Source organism: Rhea americana, unplaced genomic scaffold, assembly GCF_003343005.1.
Source record: "Rhea americana isolate MKP2758 unplaced genomic scaffold, rheAme1 scaffold_29, whole genome shotgun sequence".
Lineage (NCBI taxonomy): Eukaryota > Metazoa > Chordata > Aves > Rheiformes > Rheidae > Rhea > Rhea americana.
In genome coordinates this window covers 7,026,643-7,044,944 of record NW_028186412.1, presented here as the reverse complement: position 1 = coordinate 7,044,944, position 18,302 = coordinate 7,026,643, and the positions used below count along the sequence as shown (strand labels likewise).

The following is an 18,302-nucleotide window of genomic DNA, read 5'->3' as shown; positions in this document are numbered from 1 at the left end:
ATTTACAAGTTTGCAATATAAAATGCTCTTACAACTTTCTTTTAGAGGTCTGACACCTCCCTGATTTTTAGCAGGACTGTGATACTTGGTGATACTTGGCAGGGGAGTAATGCTGGGATATAGGAAGTCAAAAGCGAGTAACAGTTGCTTCTGAGTATATAAGACACCATGCTGGATGGTGTGTATTTTGGAAGTATATCCAAATGCCTTGTTAGCAATAACACACTTTAGCATACAGCAAGTAGAACCTTTCTCTGTAGCAGACAAAGTGATTAAATATAGCAGAATTCAGATTCTTTGAGTATGACACCCTARAACATTTGATTGTAGGGCATGTGCAAGTAGTTCCTGTTCAGCAAAGTTTAAAAACAGAATGCAGGTATGCATGTTATACTGTGACTCTAACTAATGAAGGCAAGTTAAGGATACATGAGCATCTGTGTTAAATAAGTATTTCTGTTTTTTTCATATCTATTTATCATTTTCTTGTTTCTGAACGTCRGAATTTTATTAAACTAGTGTGAGATAATGTTCAGTCTTCTTAATTCAGCTTTTTATCAACCAAATTGTTAAAGCATTTTTTTTAAAGCAAGAGAAATGTTTCTTCTAGCACTCAGTAATCATTTGTTATTGAGACATTGCTGTACCTAAGGAAAGGTAAAAATGTTWTGGAATTTATAAACACTCCTTTGTTCCTTCTGTTCATTTCTTACAGTACATAGTAATAAAAGTTACAACTATTTAAATATACAACCATGATTTCCTAACATGATTTGGAAGGCTATACCTGAAAATCTTGGCAATTTTATTAAGCAGTGGTGGCAATAACTACAATACATCTCCCCTTTTTTTACTTACTGAGCCTTCACTTTCTACAATRTATACAGCCATCATTATTTCTAACATTTCTTCCACYCCTTTTACTTTCTTAATTAAAAGAAAATGTACTGGTTTACAGTAAGTTAGTCTCCTTTTTTTGTATAACATTTGTTGCTGAATCCTAAATACATTACAAACTATATTTCGAACAGTCAAGGTGATAAAGTTCTAAGGGTTCCCTCCCGCTCCTCTGTATCTCCCTCATATCTCTAACACAGCCTGATTTCCTGCCTTTGCTTGGAGTAACTATCCTTCCTCTCCAGTCTGTGTTTTGTGATTTCCAGGGGTTTAAATCTTTGTTCATTTCAATACTATAGGCTCAGGAGTCTCCGCTTCAGGAACAGGTGATCTAAAAAAGTGACTCATGCTGTTTGGGGAACTCCTGTTTTCTCCAGATCCTGGTACATGCTTAGAGAAATAAAGGAAGGTGACTGAGAACTTCCTTGTACCTCAGATGGAAAACAAATAGACATAAGAGCTTAGAATATTCCCCAAGGGGCAGGAAAATCCCACAGCAACAGGTTGATGCCTGCTTTGGAATTAACTTCTTGAATGTGATATTGCTTTTTCAAAGAACAGTCCATGCCATGAAGTAGCTAAGGCAAATGTTAGACATATGAGACTCTCTAGGCTTTTTCAATTACATAGTTTTATTAATAAAATAAATAAATATTTTCTCCTGAAGCCTTGCTCTGTTATCCATGGAGTTCCCTTGCTTGATGCCATACTATGTGGGCATCTGGAGCAGACAGGCTGCAGTAGTGGGAGCCAAGGAACTGCCTAGTTCATCAGGGTTTCTGTGCAGCCCCAGGCAGGCTAATGAGCTCTTTGTCTGAGATCCTGTGCAGCAGCCTAATTACTTGTTGCAGCATGGATCCAGCCAAGCTGCTGTGTCTGACAGGCGAGCAGGAGACRAACTGTAGTCCTAGCTATAAGAGAGCATGCACGAAGAAACAAACATATGACTTCACAGCTCCCAGAAGAAAGTTGTCAGCTTAATAACAAAGCTGGTGGCCTGTAAGAAATTGCTCTGCCAGCAGCACCTGTAACGAGGTCTATTTCCACGCAGACTCCTCTCCCACCTGTAACTCGTCAAACTCTTTTCAGGCAGGGTCCTCCCTCTCCGCGGCCTCTTCCCTGTGGAGGCTGCTCCAGCGTTCAGACCCCTCTTCCCCTGTGCAGTCTCCGGCTGCATCCCAGCTGTCTCTCCCGTTATCCAGGCCTCCCCCTCCCACAATAACCRTGCTCCCCCAGCCGCTGCTGGCTTGCCATGGGCGCGCACGCGTGCCCCTGGTAGGGCTCAGCTCTGCCCACCTTTCCCTCAGGGCAGACCCAAGCAGGGGGCTCATCCAACCCCGTACGGACTGTAACGAGGCCTGCAGGAACCTAACGATTGAGGGACCAACGCTGCCTCAGGCAGGGCCCAAGCTAAGGGCTCTTCGTGTGGGTGGGTGAGGCCGCRGGGACCGAGCGGGGAACGGCAGAAGCAGGAAAGTCCCTAGCGCTCCCTGACGGTGACACCCCGGCTACACGTCCGCCTCCGCGCAAGCAACGACGCTTCTCCCCCGGCGTGGGGCGGGTGCAGCCCCAGCCGGGAGCCCACAGCGAGCGGCACCGCCCGAAGGAGGGCGGGACGTCGCGGCCGCCACAGCGCCGCCCGCTCCGGTGCGCGGCCGCGCAGGCGAGCGCATGCGCACGCCACCCCCCTCGCCTCGCAAGCGGCCAGGCGGGAGGCCACTGCGCAGGAGCGGGGCTGGCGGGGCTCTGCTCAGGGACGTTACAACTCGTCGAGGGTGGCGGCGGCGCCATTTTGAATTGGCTGCGGGTCCGAGGAGGTGGTTGCCCAGCGCGGCTCCGCGCCCCTCGAGAAAGCAGCGAGAAGGAAGGAGCGAGGTCTRAATATGGCAGCGAATAGGAACTTGAAGCAAGTGCGAATCGAGAATAGCTCCCCGGCGACGCCGCTGGGCATGGTAGGGGGTGGCGGCAGCCTGAAAGGATTGCGGGGCCTAGAACCAGAGAGCGAGGCAGCGGCCGCCATGGCGGTAGTGCCGGGCAAAGAAGCTGGCGACGAAGAGCAGGAGATCGGGTTCACTATCGACATTAAGAGTTTTCTCAAGCCCGGGGAGAAGAGCTACACGCAGCGCTGCCGGCTATTCGTGGGGAACCTGCCCACCGACATCACCGAAGAAGACTTCAAGCGCCTCTTCGAGCGCTACGGGGAGCCCAGCGAGGTCTTCATCAATCGCGACCGTGGCTTTGGCTTCATTCGCCTGGTGAGGGTTCGCGCAGGCTCGTGTGGCCGCCCCGTAACCTGGGACCCGCTTTTGTAAGCGGGAGACGCCCCCCCCCGCCCCAACACGCACCACCCGCCTTTCCCGGCCGGGAGCGTGTAAAAGGAACAATATCCACTCCGCATTCTCTTCCTCTCTTTAGTGCCACTAGTGCAGTTTCCTCAGCTTCCTCTTCCCTCCCCCTCCCCTCTTTACCTCGACGCAACGCGCCTGCATTTTCAKCAGCCTTCCCAGCCCTTGGCTTTTAGGCATTCCCTTCGCTGCTCGGCGTCTCCGCTGGTTTCAGATCTCTCCACCAATTATCGTTTATACGCTGCTGCCACGGGTACTCCTGCAGCCTGTTACTGTTGAGTGATAGTAAATGGAAGATGTGTTCGCGCGATTTCCTTCGCGTAAGGCGGTCGCGTAATGAGGGTTTTCGTTAAACACATTTATTTGGGAGCTTGTTACAGTACGTTAGGACTAGAAGTTTTCCTTTGTGCTGAAGCAAATTTCAGCCGTGTGGTTCGTTATAAATATAGATTTTGGTGTATGAAAAAATACACTCGTTGATTTTTAGAAACACTTAAGTCTGTACAGTATTGTTTTAAAATACTGCTGCTCAGACATCGTGAAAACTAAGGACATGTAATTTCAAAGTTGCGAACTTGGGTTGATTAATGTTGCCTAGGTAAGAAATAAGTGACTAGATTTTTATGCAATTCGATCAATATTATCTTGAGCATGTGAAAAAGGAAACATTCTAAAAACTTGAGGTAAATGTTTAAAATTTTCAGTTTAACATGCAGAATTACTTATCTTGACTTCCATGTCGAGAATGCACTGATTGATACCATTACGAGAATAGCTTTATAGTGCTTTGGGTGTCGCTAATTATGATTTTCAATATATTCTGCTGTTTAGTTTTTCTGATTAGTTGCCATTTTAATGATGACTTCTGTAATGTTGCTGTACATTTTCCAAGCCTCAAATAGCAGTTTTTTGGGGAGCAAGTGAAACAGGTTTACGTGTATTCAGATACATATATAATGCAGAACAGATATAGCTTTTATCTAAACTTTTGTTAATAGCAGTTGCACTTAGGAAACAGACTATTCCTTTGCCGATTATCCAGTCAAATGAACTGCAGAGAAAATGGCTGTGATCTAAGGAATCATTTCTTTAAAGGATTGCAGGCATCAAGCTAAGTAAAAATTGCTAAAATAAAACAAGGGCAGTCATTAAAGAAGACTGTCTCATGGATCTGGGTGCAGAAAGCACATAAATGAATACAAGAGTAAAGAAGGATATTAGAGCAAATTATTTATTGATGAAATTTGAATTACATATCCATTAAAAGTTCATCCAACAAAAGCAATGAGTGTGATAACCCCAAAATAGTTTCATTTAAAATAGCTTCATTCATTCCTTCATTTAAAAAAAGGGGAGAAAGAAAAGAAAAAAATTAGATGCTTTGGTGTGATCTTTGAAAACACTGCTTCGTATTATACAGACATAAGGATGTAGGGCATAGTTTTCAACTCTACTGAAAGTGCTTTACAAAGCAGCACATACCAAGTTAACATTGACAAAAATAAGTTCTTGAATATGCGCTTAAAGTTTATGCGTGAGGCATTTTTTTTACAGTAAATCATATGGAAACACCAAAGACATTTTAAAATCAGTGGACGGAAACTTTTGAAAAAAAGAATGTTGAATGACCCTAATACTAATGTGCTCAAGGTTTAAAAAGTATGTGTGTGTATGTGTGTATTATGTGTGTGTGTGTGTATTTATTTTCCCTTGGGGGATCAGGAAACTGATTTCTGTTGTTTTTGAAAATAGAGTATATAAAAATATTTTGTATCTTGAAAAAGGAATCTAGGACACTGGCTGAAATAGCAAAAGCAGAACTCGATGGTACAATTTTGAAGAGCAGACCACTTCGAATTCGATTTGCCACACATGGAGCTGCCTTAACTGTCAAGAATCTTTCACCTGTGGTTTCTAATGAGCTGCTGGAACAAGCATTCTCTCAATTTGGCCCGGTGGAAAGAGCTGTTGTTGTAGTAGATGATCGTGGCAGAGCTACAGGAAAAGGTTTCGTAGAATTTGCAGCAAAACCTCCAGCACGGAAAGCTCTAGAAAGATGCAGTGATGGTGCATTCTTGCTTACAACGTAAGTTCACAGGTTTTTGAGTGAATTTGTTGTATGTATTTTTTTTTATTTGAAGAAAAGCAGCATTTGTGAGCATTCTCTACTTATTTCATTTACAAATAGTGGAAGCCATGAGATGAGAAATTAAGGTGATTTACATGGACACCAAAAGTACTGCTAACTTTTTGGTGAGGAAGAACAGCTTTTTTTTAACTGAGTAGCTGTAAGTCTTATAATTACTGTATGGAAGTCTGATAGTGAAACTTTCATTTGACTCACCATGCTGCTTGTTAATTTCCTGTTAACTTTTCTTTCTCTACATAATAGTGCTTTTTCTAGTTTCATTGATGGCACTATTTTGGTGATCCTAGTAAGAATATGGCCAAACAAATTATATTTCTCTGCCTCTTGGTGAAACTATGCACTGAATTACTGATGATAATGCTGTAGATTCAGGAATGTTTTTGCATTTTTCTCTGTTTTTAAAGTTCTCCTTGTGGCTTGACRGGGGAGATAACGTGTTTTGAAAATGAAGACTTAGATTCTGCAGAAGTCGGTAGCAGAGACCTTTGGAAAACTTTGTATTTCTAGGGCAAGCAAGCTTGTGAATTACAGCACTTACCTATACCCCATTTCTATAATTGCTAAAGAGAGTTATCAGTGTTAATAGCTGTGCTTTCACATATTCACTGGTGACATCTTCAAATGCTTTCTTAAAGATTGTGTGAAATGATAGATACTTTCAAATACATTTCATGTTTTTGTGTTTTTTTTCTCACTTGGGAAAATAAAGTTGTGGTCCCACAAGAGCATTGAAGATGGCTCTGAATGGTTGCTGCTATCCCATTGGGGAAGTCTCAGTTCTCCTTCTGTTTCTGCTGTGACTATGCTGTTGATATTTCCCCCCCTTGAGAACTGCATTAGATCTTTAAACCACCTGAGCTTGCTAAAGCAGTAGAAAGCTATTCAGCTCTTTCTGTTGGTTTCATTTTGTGGTTGTTCCAGCTTGGTGGAGGTGCTTGCTAACACAAGCATTATGAACATCAAGCCTAGGAGAATATAAACCAGGAGAATTTTTTCCAGGAGGAGATTGCAGGAAAGGATCTGGAACTGATACTAATGAGCTCTTAAATCTGATCTGTCACTGAACTGCATCCTGATTTTGTGGATCAGTGGCTACATAGTAAATTTAATCTGAATAAGTCTCTACTGTTATCAAAAGGTATAAGCAATTTGCTTTTATCCACTGGGTTTTCTTGGCATTAGAATTTGAATGGCAGCACGGTGAGCCAAAGCAGGCAACTGATCTAGTTCAGTGAACACCACGGTGTTATATGCATGCTATTCTTGGCATGAGGGATGTGACATGGGAAAAAAGTTAGGATGTAAGGGAGAGGGGTTTTCTTGTTTTACCAGCTGCATAGATTTGTTGGATTGAAGCGACCGTCCAACCGTGAACCATGACCTCAGTGAATAAAAAGCAGTTGATCTTAGTCTTGCTTACAAGGCTGACATGTTCCCTGAATAGTTGTAGACATAATAACATGGCAGCAAAATCACACTATTTTTCTTTGATAATTTACTTTGGAATCTAAGATTTTACATTCTTAGCCCTTTGCCTATATGGGAAAAAGTCTTTTAATGTATGTACCAAATATGTCAATCTCAGGCATTAGAAACGTTAGGTTTGGAGAGGTAATTGTTCATTTTAATTATAAACATGCTATCTCTCCAGTTCAATTACGTTTAGTTGCCAGAATTAATAACAGTTCTCATAGAGATCATTTTAGGAGCAGTAACTGCAGAGTTGTGCTGTGTGATTCCAGYCTTAATTTTTTTAAACCTTCTTTGATGCCAGATGTTCTTAAAATGTATTGATGGCATCTTTTTCTTTTTCTCCTGTGGAAAAGATCTGCAAAGTGATACAAAGGTGCAGAGTTCAATAATTAAGCTTTTGGTCAATACTTGCCTCTGATTACTTAAAAAAGAAAATTGAAGGAAGGTATTTTGAAGATGTGAGAGGATGGTAGTTTAGGAAATGAGTTAAAAATAACTTAGGCAGAAATGATTTTCCTAGTCATTGGAATATTAGTGCCAAATTACCAGGCTGTTTTTATTTGTAGAATAGTTTTTAAAAGTAACTTGTCCTATTCCATGTGAATATGGATAAGGGTAGGTGTTGGTCTGTTCTGGGTTTGTTTGGTACTTCCCAGTATAATTGTAGCCCCAAACCACATTACCTCACTAGTGAAAGTAAAGATGATAGTTCCTTTCTAAATATTTTGTAATTGTAGAAGGTTTTAGAATTTTGTTTTCTTTAAATATCCTTATATGTAATAGCAGGTAGAACTATATAATGGAAGAAAATGGTGTTTTCTAGGCAAAGTAGCTTGTTTAGAATGTAAAACAAATGCTCCTTTCAAAGCTGATTTTCAAAATCAGGTTTATAGGAATTTTACTATTTAAGAAGGATTAATAAGACTCAGAAATTGTAGCTATCACATATTGTTATTTGTCTGGAGTACTTCCTCAAAATACTATGGTAACTTTGTAAATGTTTCATTTATGAATCAATTATTCAATTGAAATTTTCTTCCAGAACACCTCGACCTGTTGTTGTAGAACCAATGGAGCAATTTGATGATGAAGATGGGCTCCCAGAGAAACTAATGCAGAAAACACAACAGTATCATAAGTAAGTTTTGTTTAGCTTTATTTCATAAAAACATTGTTTGCTTGTTTGGCTTAGTAAATATATGCTAGTTTTATTTTGAATTTCTGCAATAGAAGCAAACACAGTGTTTTATATGTAATACTCGCCTATGTCAACRGACTAAATAGGACCTTATCAAGATTTCCTAACAATACTAAAATTCAAACTTGTATGATTGGTTTAACATTTACTAAAGTACTTAGATTTCTGACATCCACTGAAATCGTTTGGAGCTTGATGTCAAATAAGTATGGCCTTCTGTGGATTAAGGGTGTGGTCTAATCCTRCAGAGATTTGTATACCCACAGATTATAGTCCTGTGATTAGCCCATTAATTTTTTATAAAGCCAGTGATATCTAAGTCTCTGTAGCTATCAGACTTCAGATACAATTTTATTGAGTACGATATGAGAAACTGAGTCTTGAGCAAGAAGTGAAAGAGGGGTCGTCTAATCTGATTTGAGAAAATAAATATTAAATATGGCAATTTGATAGCTGTTTAGAAATCTTGTTGTTTGAAGCTAAAATGATTGATATGCTTGTTGGAATACCAGACTTTAAAAATCTCATTGTTCTTAGTTCATAACATTAGTGTTGAAATGTTAAATAAAATGTTCGCATATTTTTAGCGATTCTAATTTTTTGAATAGTGTAGTAAGTTTTATTTGAACAGTTCATTTTATGAACTGATCACTTACTTTAGAAGGCTGAATGCAGTTAGGTCTAGTGTCACAGCTTTAAGTATTTGTTTCAATGTAAAAATGAATTTTTGTCCTAATTTATATTCAGTGGGTTTTTGTTTGGACAGTTTGTCAGTTATCTTAACAGCTGTACCTAATGTTATGCTTTGACCAACTGGTTTAGAACTTTATCTGACAGTTTGATTTGAAGTCAGAACTATACTTGAAGTGATTCACTTCAAGTGAATTTAGAAATTCTTTGCCTGCTGCAACTGTTGATCCAAATGTATGCTTCTCTATGTTTTAACTGCRAAATTTTTATTAGGGAAAGAGAGCAACCTCCACGTTTTGCTCAGCCTGGAACATTTGAGTTTGAGTATGCTTCACGGTGGAAGGCTCTTGATGAAATGGAAAAGCAACAGCGTGAGCAGGTTGACAGGAACATTAGAGAAGCCAAAGAGAAACTAGAGGCAGAAATGGAAGCAGCTAGACATGAGCATCAGCTAATGCTGATGAGGCAAGGTAAAATGGGATAACCTGTTAGTYTGAAATTTGTTTTGTCGCACATTTTCTTTGTGTAACATATTGAGCTGTATGTTAAACTTAGCGATTTTTAGTTAAGTATTTAGCAAAAATACTTAGCTAGAGTATTTTTAGTAAGAAGGGAAGTAATATTTCCCCTTAAGCATACTTCTTGATTATTTGCAGAAATGGATTAAGAAGCAGATACCTAAGAAAGAAACTGTGGGAAAGGGGAGGTTCTGTAGGTTTATTTTCTTCACTTCATAAGAATGTCTAATTTGAGTCCATGTGAAAAGATTAAATGGTAACTTCACATTCAGCGGTAAAGTTTGTTTTCAAATTAAAGCATTGCATATGGTACTAGATTAGACTAGCAGTGTTTGTGGGCCCTGACCAGGAAAAGGGAAAAAATACCTGGTACCTTCTATGGCTGTTTTGTATACTTTTCACACATAACTTTTAAGTATCCCAGTAGGCTAGTTTTATGTGATTTTTCGCTTTGAAATCTCTTTGAATCTCACATCAGTGGAGAATTGTGATGTGGGCATGTAGTTATAAGTGAAAAAAAAAAGAAAAAAAAGGCATATTGTCACTAATTTCATTTGTTCATGAAACTGTAAAATCTGGTATCCATCCTATGTAATTGTTTGCACATGTTCTCTGCCCCCGCCGCCCTTCCRTTTTTGGGCCAAAGCAAACCAACTAGCAATTCCTTTCAGCCCCTACCTTTGAATGGAGGTGGGTGGAGTTTGTTTCTAGGACACAGAGGAAAGTAGCAGGGCAAGTATCTACCGCTTTGTACTTCGGAGCCTCCTCCCCAGAACTTTGTAGAGACGTAATTATTGCTTTTCACACTGCTTCCCAGTTGAAAACCATTGAGTTACTACTTCAGTTACCCCTATATGACTTCAAGAATTGCAAGATTTTTTTGAGTGGATATTGTATAAATATATTGCAGATCTGTCAGAAGGGATCTCAAGGTTCTTTGCACAAATGAAATGCTGAAATATTTTATAATTTGTTAAAATCTTAATGGAACTATCAGATTATAAGACTAATAGTCATATATATAGTAATGGAGTGATAGACTGAAGAAGAGTGCTGGGTCATTTTGAAAGAAATGTAAAATTATTGAGATTCTAGGGAACAGATGCATTTCAAGCCTTAAATCCAAATGATTATTATATAAACTCTGTTGCAATTATTTTGCCTTACTTAATGGTTAGCTGTTAAGAAAGGATGTATTGATAGTAAAGCTTTTTTCTTAGAATAGTTTATATTGATTATTTTTTTCTTTGACTTGATTTACCTGTTGAAAATCTTCGTATTGGTTGGATTAATGTAGTATGAAATTAGCTTGGTAGYCTCAAAGAACCTAAATGTCTGAGTTACTTTGCCCGCTTATCTTGAATATAATTTGAGTTTAATTTTTTGAAAGTCTGTTTTAAAATATTTTTAACAGAAAAAGAGCTTACAATGCTTATTTTATTTTTTATTTAATATTTTAATGAAACATGTAAATCGACTGCAGATGCAAGTTGTCAGTGGAAAAAATTTACTTTGCATTTTTTCCTAAATGAGTATACTTACTTTTTATCACAAACCGTGATGTTTATATAAGATACTGAAATACAGAGCAAACACTAAAAATCAACAGTTCTGAAGTGAAAGTCTAAGTGCCACAATAACTGTCAACTGTTGGGTTAATTAATTTGTCTTTTAACTGAGGAAAGTGTTAAAGCACTTCATTGCCAGGTGGACCCTGTATATCTTACAGATGAGGAATACAAATGTTACTGTAATGTAGCAACAGTACATATAATACATAGCACAATCCTTTCCCATTTACCTAGCCTGAATAAATTTAATTAAGTATTTTTAACTGTGTGCGATATTTGTGTGATTAAGTACTGAAAATGTAAGTTGGATATGTTTATCATTGACTTAACTAGTTGTTAATATTTGATAGTGCAAATGACTCAGTACCAGAATCGATACAGTTAAATTCTTAGAATTTCTTCAGCAGTTGAAGGCAAGATTAGGGATTACTTTCTCCTAAATTATCATGTCTTAATCATGTTTGGAACTGAGACAAGAAGACAGTGACCTGTTTTATTAAGATAGAAAGTTCTTAGTGGTAAAGCGTGGGAGAACAGCTCAGATATGTCCTGTRGATATTAGGGTTTCTTCTAGGGACAACAGGAAAAAAAAATCCCTTTTTAAGTATCTGCTAGTCTCTGCTTTGATGTGGAAGTGGAATGTTATTTCTTCTGTTAAAGAGCTATTAGAATAAGGACATTTTTGATGCTGATACTAAGAATGAATAAACCTGCTTCTTGTTAATGTAGGAAGGGTGGTTCCCCCCCCCTTCCCTCTTCATTATTGATTAGAATACTTCTATTTGGTACTAAATAACTTGAATTTTGCTCAGATACTCAGTTTTCTGCTTATTCATCTGTGGACTTACAACTTGCCAAGCTCTAGGGGTCGGTCAACAGATATTTCTTTTGTTTGATTTTTCTCTTAYGAACTCTGTGGCTTCGGTGTATATGAAAGTAAGTTTATTTCTCTTGTAGTTAGTTTAAGGCATTAGCTGCTTCTAAATCTTGCTCATTTGAATAGTGTTTCTGGGTCTAGGTAATTCAGAACATACAAAGAAGATCCGTCACCTTGAAGCCTTTTAAGAAAGCATCAATGAAACTAAGCGACAGAACCTAGTATGAATGTTTTTATATACCTGATGCATAAGTCAAAGACTTCAAAGTGTTTTGAAATAGTTATCCTGAAATATGAAACGTTAAAACTGCAGTATACTAAATGTCAGGAGCTAAAAAGAAAATAGGAAGAGTGTTACAGTTCATATACTCCTGCTGATAAAGAGGAAAAAAAAAAGTTTTTACAGAAATTACATTCCGTGGTTTAGAAAGACTAGATCATGTTGGCTTAAGTACTCATGTTTTCTTGCTATGATATTATTACTGAAGGTAGAGACTTCATTCTTTTGATAGGTATAATTTTTCACTCACAACTGTCATTTTTGAAAGAATGAGTCAGAAGTAATTTGTAAAGCAAAACACATATTTCAGGGTATAAGTAAATTGATATAGTATTTCTATTCTACGTATTGCTGGAATGCTTCAGAATTTTGTAAATATTTACTCATAATGGGTAGTTAAAGTAGTTCATTGAAATAGTGGAAAACCTGACCGAATTTAATCAGAAACTTATTCTTTGTGGGACATGTGAAAGCTTGGTATTTTTTTCCCATTTTTAGAACCTGAAAAATCAATTAGTACAATTTAAAAATTCTTTTTGGACTTGTCCAGAATTACCAGCCTTTCAGATCTATTAATATGMGTGGCTCTGTGCACAGCCTGAACTTCTGCATCTGTATTTTTATTTGGCTAGCAAGGCTTTGTGCCAGCATTCAGCCATAGTCAGATGGTACTGAACCATAAATTGACATTTTGAGCTTTGAAGTACTGACAGTTCCAGGAAAGACGATAATTATTATGCCACAAGATGATTAGGAAGGAACTGAAAAAATGCAACTATACACCTTAGAATAAAAAAGAGGGAATTATAAATTCATAGCGATAAGTATAGAGAGAAGGTAGGAATTTTTTCACGTATAACACAAGGAAAGGGGTATGTAAAGTTGAAAGGGAGTAAAGACAGAACTGTAAAGGAAACCTYTTGGCCCGTGTATTTTTGGTGCTACCCAAGTAAAAGGATAACAGCGGTTACCAACTCTGCTAAATAAAGCACTATTGAAAAGAAATAGCCTCAGATTTTGTGATTTGAGTGAATATTCAATGTAATTATTATTCTGTTGATACGCATTAGTTTTGGTGTGTTAGTTTTGCAGAAGAGATGGGAAAAGCAAGCCTGCAAAATTTGCTTAAGAAAACAAATTTTATTTTTGACAATATAAATAAGCTTTATATTGTCAATAATAAAAATATTATCCAGTAAAAAAATAGTAATTTTATTTGTTAGAAAATAAAAGAAATGCATGACATTTTTTGTTAGAGTGTACTGGTCGTTGTAGTTTTTGGATAGTAAAGTACAAGGTTAAATTGTGATAATATATGCTAATACAAGTTTGAAGAAAGTAATGTGCATAGCCAATAAAGATGCATTAATTAGAGGAGGTAGGAAATGTATAGAGCAATGTGTATAGTAGTCTAAAGCATAAATGATGTATGATAGAGTGGTATGGTGGAACTTTCCTCATGCTGTCCATAAATAACACCATGTTGCCAAAGTCCTGTGAAGATAAAAAAGGCAAACAAGTCTTTTATTATAAACAAAAGTCAGAATTAATATTCTTCAAAGAAATTATACATTTCCATGAAGAAATCAGTAATGTGACTGGTCAGAAATGAATGCAACAGAAGTAATAACTATTAATTGGGCCCTGCTTTTCAAGAGCATCTTTAAGTGCTTTTAAAGGTGATAGGACCGTTCTTGTTGCAGCATAAAAGATTCATTAGTTGGAAGTCACTTTATAAGTACAGCCATGTAATAAATCTCTACAGAGACTTAATTACATGAAGTTTATTTTTCTCTGAAGTTCATTTTACCTTTTTCTGAAGTGTTCTAGGCAGTGGCCTGCACTGCATATTGCAGAGTATAAATCATGTATCTTATACTAGTTTTCTTGCTGTTGGGGCTTTACCTATTCACAGCACTATGATAAAATAGATGCTTTACCCTAGATTGAAAACTAAGACATGATAAAAGTAATTCAGGCTTTTCTATCCTTTTGTATTAATTTGCTTCGAGTTTCTACTCCGTACAGTACTTCGGAAGCAGTGTCAATCCCATGCCTTTCCATGCGTTTGTGAACCTTGCATCTTGTGCATTTGGTCATATGCCTTTCCTACGTAGTTCCTTTCCATAAAGCTAAATAACATCAGTTAAATGCATTRAGAAATTTCTTTAGTTTCAAAATTGAATCTCAGAACTGTAGTCTGAGCAATTTTTGCTGTGTTGCAACATTATTGATAGCTTTTGTCTTTATTATATTTTTAATGTTTTCAGATCTCATGCGGCGCCAAGAAGAATTGAGGCGTTTGGAAGAACTTCGGAATCAAGAACTTCAAAAACGCAAACAGATACAACTGAGGTATTTTATCTTGTAGTGTGCAAAGGTGTGACTGTTTTAAACATGTAACTGCTGCAGGCTTGCATGAATTCAGATSTTCCAGCTCGTAGGACTAGATACCTTTGGTATTAACTATAAACATTAATGCTATTTCAAGTTTTTTTAAAAAGCATAATGAATATGCAATGTCTATCAAGTTTCTTGACCAGAAATTGCTTACACTAATATATATATATATATATATATACATATATACATATATATATATATATATATATAAAGATTTCAAGTATTCCTGGTATTTTTTCATTCATTTATTTCTTTTAGTCCTGTTGTGAATATTTGAGCTTTCTTTATAGCATTCAAATGTCTTAGAATTAAAATGTTCATGTTTGCTATGATGATTTATTTTAAACTTGTGTAGGAGGCCTCATTGTAATAAATACAAACATTTTTCTAACATTTATGGGCAGTGATCTGTGCATGGAATAGTAGCGTTGCAATTTTGTAGTCCAACATGAGATTCTTTTTTAAAATGTTTTCTTGTGTGTTTAGTGATCAGTGACAGCTTGTTTTTGATACATTGCAAACAATTTTTTCTTTAAGATATGATTAACAGTTATTTTCATGCATCTGATAAAATTTAAAAAAATAGACAACATTGCTAGTTTACTTGTGTATTTGGATGACTTTTTATCATGTTACATGCTATTCAAATTAAACATTATGAGAAATGTGTATGAGAAGAAAATAAGCCCAAATGCTTTGCAGGACTAACAGTGTGGTTTTTGGCAGTGTTGAAATATTTTAATCCATATTGTTCTCTTCCCTGCCCCTTAAAGATAAATAAATTAAAAAAAAAGCTTACCGATATGTAGCCAAAAATGGCAAGTAAAGAATTACTAGTATTGTGAATATCATAACGCACACTRTATAAAACATGAAGTAGTTTTGTTAATATGCTTGATATAATGCCCTGAGACCCAGTAAAAGCCTCAAGAAATTGAGTCTAAATGAATGTATTTTCTAAAATATCTTCTAGACATGAAGAAGAACATCGACGTCGTGAAGAAGAAATGCTACGCCAGAGGGAACAAGAGGAATTGAGACGACAGCAGGAGGGAGGATTTAAGCCGAAYTTCATGGACAATGTAAGTAGAATTCTATCTGATTAAAGTCCAAATTGTAAAATAATATTTTCTATGGTAGTGTTTCTGTATCTATTCTAGGAGAAGCTTATTGAGCTGACTTCCTCTTTAAGGGTTTCTCTTCAGGATTCCATCATTTTCATAGTGGAGTAGCACAAAAGTTAGCAGTATAGTTATTTTCTTGTATCATGACATCASTTTCCCCTCCCCCTCACAAGCTGATGATGTATGATTTAAGCTAAGTAAAGATCTTCAGAAAATCCTATGTGTTTTTTATTCAGGAAATTAAATTGCTGCTTTTGTCCAAGAAAATCATAGAAATCTTCTCTATGTAGGAGGTCATGTGAATAGATTATGTCCACATGAGGATATGCCCTTGATTGAAGGTATATATTTTAAACTAATTTAGACTGGAAAAAACTTGTTCGAATTTGGCTTATACTTATTTTTTTAAGGATAATGAACTTCAAAAGCAAATTGGACAGTGTCAGCTACATATGAAGCCTAATTGCTCTCTGCCTTGATCCTGCTGCAAAGATGAGGAAAATCTCTGTAGATTATCACTAAAGATAATTTACAAAGAAGAAAAATTTGGCCTCTGTTGTTTAATTTCTACACTATTTATATTAGTATTTAGGTCTCTTCTGCCTCTGAAGACTCATCCTGAAGAACTAGCAAAATGGTGGTATCAGAGGAGTCAGCTTCTAAATTTTCATGTTGATCTATTTTGGTGTAAAGGGTATGATTTTTTTCCCCCCTTAATAATCAAAGCAATTAAATTGGTGTAACGTGTATTTCAGATGCTTCAGTAGAAAGGRTACATTTTACTATTAAATCTCTTTTTAAGGAGGAAAGGATAATAAGACACACAAGACTTTTAAATACTATTATAATAACTATAGCTATAGTAGGGAATTTTGCTCCRTTTTAGAAGTACAGCTTCATGCATGAAAGAAACCAACAGATTTTGCTTTAATTATCAGCTACTTTCTGATTGTTCTGTGGAACAAATACCTATTTTACATTCTGTACCATTACATGTTCTGTAGGATTGAGAAAAATATAGTATGTGTGTTCTGAGACATCCTAATAAAAGTTAGAAAATAAAAGATTTCCTGTTCTTGACAGGAATTATTTTCTACTGCCCTATGTCTCTTAGAGTTTGTAGTAAAGATAAGTAGGGGGCAGAAGTTTTCTTTTGAGATGTTAACACCTGCTGTCAGTTGTTATTGCTGGTTGTACTTGAGAAGCTTGCAATACAAAAGTCAAATCGTTTACTTCCRTATGGGCTTACACTCTGAAAAAACAAAACTGTTTGGAGCTTGTGTTTTCTTTGGAGTGATGAGGATCAAGAAATAAAAGCTCATAGTGCCTGTTAGTACACACCAGCATATTAATACATTGTAAGTAGTATTTTCTGAGATAATGTCTTAACAATTGTCTGGTGTAATTTAGAAATACAGTTTGCTGATTGTGACTTCTCTAGTACCAAATTTGAAACTTCAGTTCATTTTAATATCTTAACACACTATCTTTTGAGTTGGCCAAACTTCCTGACCATGTGAAGGGTGTGTGAAAATTATCCTTTGGCTAGGAGCCGTGAGAGCCATGCTACTCACTTCAGAGAGCTGTAAGGAAAGGAAGCTGAGGAGCCAACCCGTAGGAATGAGATGACAGGAGCTCTCTTAAATTCCATTGCTCTGTTACAAGATATTGATGGCCTATCCTGCCAGGCTACCCTGCTTAGGTGCTTGGAAAACTAGATAATATTGGTCATGGCACCTTTTACTGGTTTACTTCTTGCAGCTGTCTGATGTAAGGTTACTTAGGTTGCTTGAACTGCTTGCCACAATTTGACCATCCTGGTACTTAGCTACGAAGTTATATTCCTAAGGCTGTGTGAGTAGACAGTGTTTATACTGTTGTGCTGGACATGACAAAAATGTATTGTAAGAGGGGAAGAAGAGCAGTTCYAAGTGGAAAGCACTTTAATCATTATGCATAATTTTTGACTTCTATATGATGAAATTTGGGGGGGGGGAAGGTGATGGTGGAAGATTTTGGAATGATTTGGAAGAGCTTAAATAGCTTTCCTACCAAATTGCATTATTGGAATTTTGTGTTCATCTGCAACTAACAATACACTGCAAGAATATATAGATGCAGATGTGTAGTGACAACCATACCAGAACTGGTAAAGTTATATATGAGAATATATAGTATAGCTGTTACTGGATTTTTTTAATGTTAGGTGAATTTGAAATGGTATATACAACAATTTAAACGATCTATTCTTTCTAGTCTTCTCAAGGACTTTTAGTATACTAGTCATGTGTTGACTTCTGTTTTAATATCTTCTGCACTTTAAAAGAGGAAGAATTAAAAATGGAAGTGGTATATYTCCTTTTTTAGGAACAATTTCTAATAAGGGCAGCTATGAAACTTAAGCATGGCGTATAATTTTTTAAGTGTTCATTATAATGTGTTTAGATAACTGTACTTAAGTTGTAATATGTGATTGGAAGTTTGAAAACATCATTATATTTTAGAGCAGACTAGAAATGTGAACCATTTCTGGAAGCATCTAATTTTCAGTTTAGTACAACTTTTTTTACACAATTAAAAATTTTCATTTATTATTACTAATACTTGTTTACTGCAAAGCTTCCATCTGTCAGTTTTTTCTAGTCTCAGATTACAGTGAAAAAAGTTATTTCTCTATTTTAAAAGTTTAAGCCTTGCCTCTGCTAAAACTGTGCTTTATGATAGTAATGGCTAGTTTTTACCATGTCAGGACTTGGTATGATCTTAATTTTGGATAA

The 18,302-nt window shown here is 36.8% G+C and overlaps 1 protein-coding gene across 2 annotated transcripts in view; it reads left to right on the top strand.

Moving 5' to 3' along the window:
* Positions 1-2,643: 2,643 nt before the first annotated feature.
* Positions 2,644-18,302, top strand: part of PSPC1 (paraspeckle component 1) — a 41,213-nt gene continuing 25,554 nt past the window's right edge. The window contains exons 1-6 of one of the 2 annotated variants that reach the window (XM_085309081.1): positions 2,644-3,152; positions 5,027-5,328; positions 7,907-8,002; positions 9,026-9,222; positions 14,269-14,353; positions 15,375-15,483. In XM_085309081.1, the coding sequence (XP_085165207.1) occupies positions 2,781-3,152; positions 5,027-5,328; positions 7,907-8,002; positions 9,026-9,222; positions 14,269-14,353; positions 15,375-15,483 (1,161 nt within the window). In that variant the 5' untranslated portion in view covers positions 2,644-2,780. The remainder of the gene's footprint in view (positions 3,153-5,026; positions 5,329-7,906; positions 8,003-9,025; positions 9,223-14,268; positions 14,354-15,374; positions 15,484-18,302) is intronic. The other variant, XM_085309080.1, reaches the window with a different exon arrangement.